Source organism: Glycine soja, chromosome 11 (assembly GCF_004193775.1).
Source record: "Glycine soja cultivar W05 chromosome 11, ASM419377v2, whole genome shotgun sequence".
In the NCBI taxonomy this organism is placed as follows: domain Eukaryota; kingdom Viridiplantae; phylum Streptophyta; class Magnoliopsida; order Fabales; family Fabaceae; genus Glycine; species Glycine soja.
Window position 1 is genome coordinate 20,282,542 of NC_041012.1, and position 3,319 is coordinate 20,285,860.

Below are 3,319 nucleotides of genomic sequence, written 5' to 3' on the forward strand. Positions count from 1 at the left end.
TTCTTCTGACAAGTAAAAACATGTCTCCATTTATTAAACTTGGTGTACGTGTTGGTGTTATAATATCAAATGGGGAGTAAGGTTTTATGCATTGAAAATTTCAAACAAACCCGTCACCCAAACATGGTATATAGCCTAGGAAGCTATGATTCGCATAGATTCACATTTGTTTTATTACTTGCTTTTAATCTGTCCTGAGTAGTGCAAACACGTCTGCCACAACCCACACACCTCATTAGATAAGCCGTGTCATATTCGATCCACTTTTTCCGTCTTGCATCACTATTATTATTTACTCCTTATTTCTCTTCTCTCTCTCTAATAGCATGCGTCTTTATCACAATCGCAAGACACACCTCAGAGAAAAATTATGGAGTGAGAGAGTGAAAAGGAAACGTGGGTGATTTCTGATCCGATAAGAAAATATGTACACTTCAAGATACTAGTTGTACCTATATCAAGCTAGTGTGAATGCTGTCCAACATTCATGTTGAACAACATAGGTTTTAAATATTCTTAGTTGAATGTAACAGATATTTCTTTTAATTTTTTAACTTATATTTCGGCTTGATTGAAAATACCGTGTTAAATAATAAATAATATTTTTATTTCATTTTATAGTGATTAATCTTAGTAAGAAAAATTGATTAATTATGTTTAATGAAATCTTTTCTTTCCATCATGTTTTTTTAAGATTCAAATATGAGATATTCCTTAAGAAAATTGGAACCAATAATATATTGATAACTCATACTATATTTAAATTTAAGTTCTCCCTTTTGATTTAAGAATTCAATTATTTTAAATAAAATTATTATATTATCAATTCAATCATAATTTATAATATATATATATATAATAAATTTATTTATTTTTATAATGATATTTGTAAACTTTACACTTAGTATAGTTTCTTATATAGGTTCACAATATAAAAATTTAGTCATAGAAATTAAATTCTTGATGTGATAGTTTTGCTTTTACATTAATGTTATTTGTTAATTTACATAATGGCCTACCCTATAATTTCTAAAATTCATGACATCCATTCTTTTAAAGTCCTAGACAAATCAGACAAATGGGCTCAAGTGTTGGGCACTTAGGTGTTTGTTTAGCTTGACTTTTGCATGGTACGTACAAGTCTCTGGTGTTGTAAACCCTACAACTTGCTTAGCTTTGAGAGTGAAGAGAGGCTCTTTAAATTGGTCAGAGAGAGAGTGTGTCAGGCATATATACCTGCAACCATCGAATAGGCTTCCTGAAGGGTGTTTCTTCTTCTTGTAATGGAGAGGAAGAGATCAAATGCTAACAGATTCATAAACAAAACCAATCTTTGTTCCAGAATTTCCATCTATTTTATCCTATCACTTATCTTCAGCAGCACAACTACTGGCACCACCAATGCATGTTTAGGTAAGCAACACCACACCCTTAATTTCTACTTTTCCATCTCTATTCTCCACTTCTCTACTTTTGCTTAAAATTTTAAAACTATGAAATGAAACTAATCAAAATCATAAATTCACTACACCTTTATTAAGGCTTTGTCTAACTCACAAGTCACATCCCTTCATCCCCTCTCCAATGCAGATGCAAGCAAATGTCCCATGTTTGCCAAAGGAGATACAAATCATCAGGTAGAAATATTCATTTTTTTCACATAGCATTAACCCATATTTGTTCTTTACTTCTTTTACTTTAACCAAAATTATGTGTCCCCCCATGTTACTTTTTTCCTATGACTTTATAGTAACTCTAATTAATTACTTAGTGTGGCATCCAACTAGAAATTACCACATCAGAATTTGTTTTAATGGTAATTAAGCTATACGATAGTATAACTTTAATTCTGGAATTGCAGACAACAGCATTTTTTTAAAATCTCGAACATTTTACCCTCCTAAACACATTCTTAGAACATACAATGCGCCAAAATAGTTGCAGTGTGCAGTGACCTTTGCAATGTGAGCCGTCCGATACATTGAGTTCACTTTGATTGGGTAGCACAAGGGGTCAGTGGACCATGTGCTTCCTTACTGGGTCCACAGTACACTGAATTGATCACTGACTATTCAGTATCCATGCATGTTATTAAGGATCCTGCATTTTTCATATATGGTCCCACATGCACATCCACTAGAGATTAGAGAAAACATATAATTTGTTACGTACACTCAAATTTGTGCTTGTATGGGGAATGGCTTTCGTGTCTTTGTTTCAATTTCATTAATGACTTAATATATTTTTGGTTAATGAAATTTAAAGTTTTTTATTTTGGTTTTTGTAAAATTGTTTTTTTTTGTTTTAATTCTTATAAGATGTGTTTGTTTTATTTTTCGTTCTTAGAATGATTTATATAGTTATTTAAATAGTGGAAAAAAAAATTGAACACTAAAAAATTATTATTTAAAGTAGGACGAAAAATAAAGCAGAAACATTTTGTAAGGATAAACAAAAAAAAATTACAGAAATAAAAAAAAATTGTAGGGACCAAAATATATTTAAGCTTTTATTAATTATTAACTAAGCACTAATTATTAAGTGGCTATTTTTTTTTATCAGAAATATGAGCGGAGAATTGAACATGGCTTGGTGTACTTTGAAGGCAAAACAAAAGTTTCCCTAGATTGGGCAAGGAGGTTCCTAGGTGGACCAGGGTCATCCCCACCACAATGCACCTCTAAGTGTGGCAAATGTACACCGTGCAGGCCGGTCCATGTGACGGTGCCGCCGGGTACTCCGGTGACCGCAGAGTACTACCCTGAAGCGTGGAGGTGTAAGTGTGGCAACAAGCTGAGCATGCCTTGAATTTCTCCATGGATTTAGTTCTTGTAAAGTGTCTAATATAAAGGAAGTGATTTTACTCGTTGACTAGAAAATTAATGGTTAATATTTCAACATATCCCTAACTTATTATGCATATGTGTGTAATATTGACTATTAATATTGTCATCAATGGTTGAAATTATTTACTTTCACTTTAAAGAAAATTGTTCACTTCAGAGGAGTCGAATCTTTTGTCAGATTATGTATTTTTGTTTAGGCAGATGTTTCTATTGACTGTGCAGAGACTCCACTTTAATTAGTATTTCTTAACTTTATTGTATGGTTGATATTGGATATCAAAACAACAGCACGTACGACTTGTTTTGATATTAAAGAATCGGTTAAAATGTATATCTTCATAAAATTGAACATATAAAATTGGACATATCATGTATGTTTTATGTTCCTATAAAACTTTTTTAAGTATATTTTTTGTTTTTGTAAAATTTAAATATGTTATTTTTTTATTTAGAGTAAGATTTAGTTGCATCTA

General features: G+C 31.4%; 1 protein-coding gene across 1 annotated transcript; it reads left to right on the forward strand.

The window, feature by feature from the left end:
* Positions 1 to 1,091: 1,091 nt before the first annotated feature.
* Positions 1,092 to 3,048, forward strand: LOC114373968 (polygalacturonase-like). The gene is made up of 3 exons (XM_028331546.1): positions 1,092 to 1,413; positions 1,591 to 1,637; positions 2,563 to 3,048. The coding sequence occupies exons 1-3, from the start codon at positions 1,284 to 1,286 to the stop codon at positions 2,806 to 2,808; spliced, it is 423 nt and encodes a 140-aa protein (XP_028187347.1). The 5' UTR covers positions 1,092 to 1,283; the 3' UTR covers positions 2,809 to 3,048.
* Positions 3,049 to 3,319: the final 271 nt, after the last annotated feature.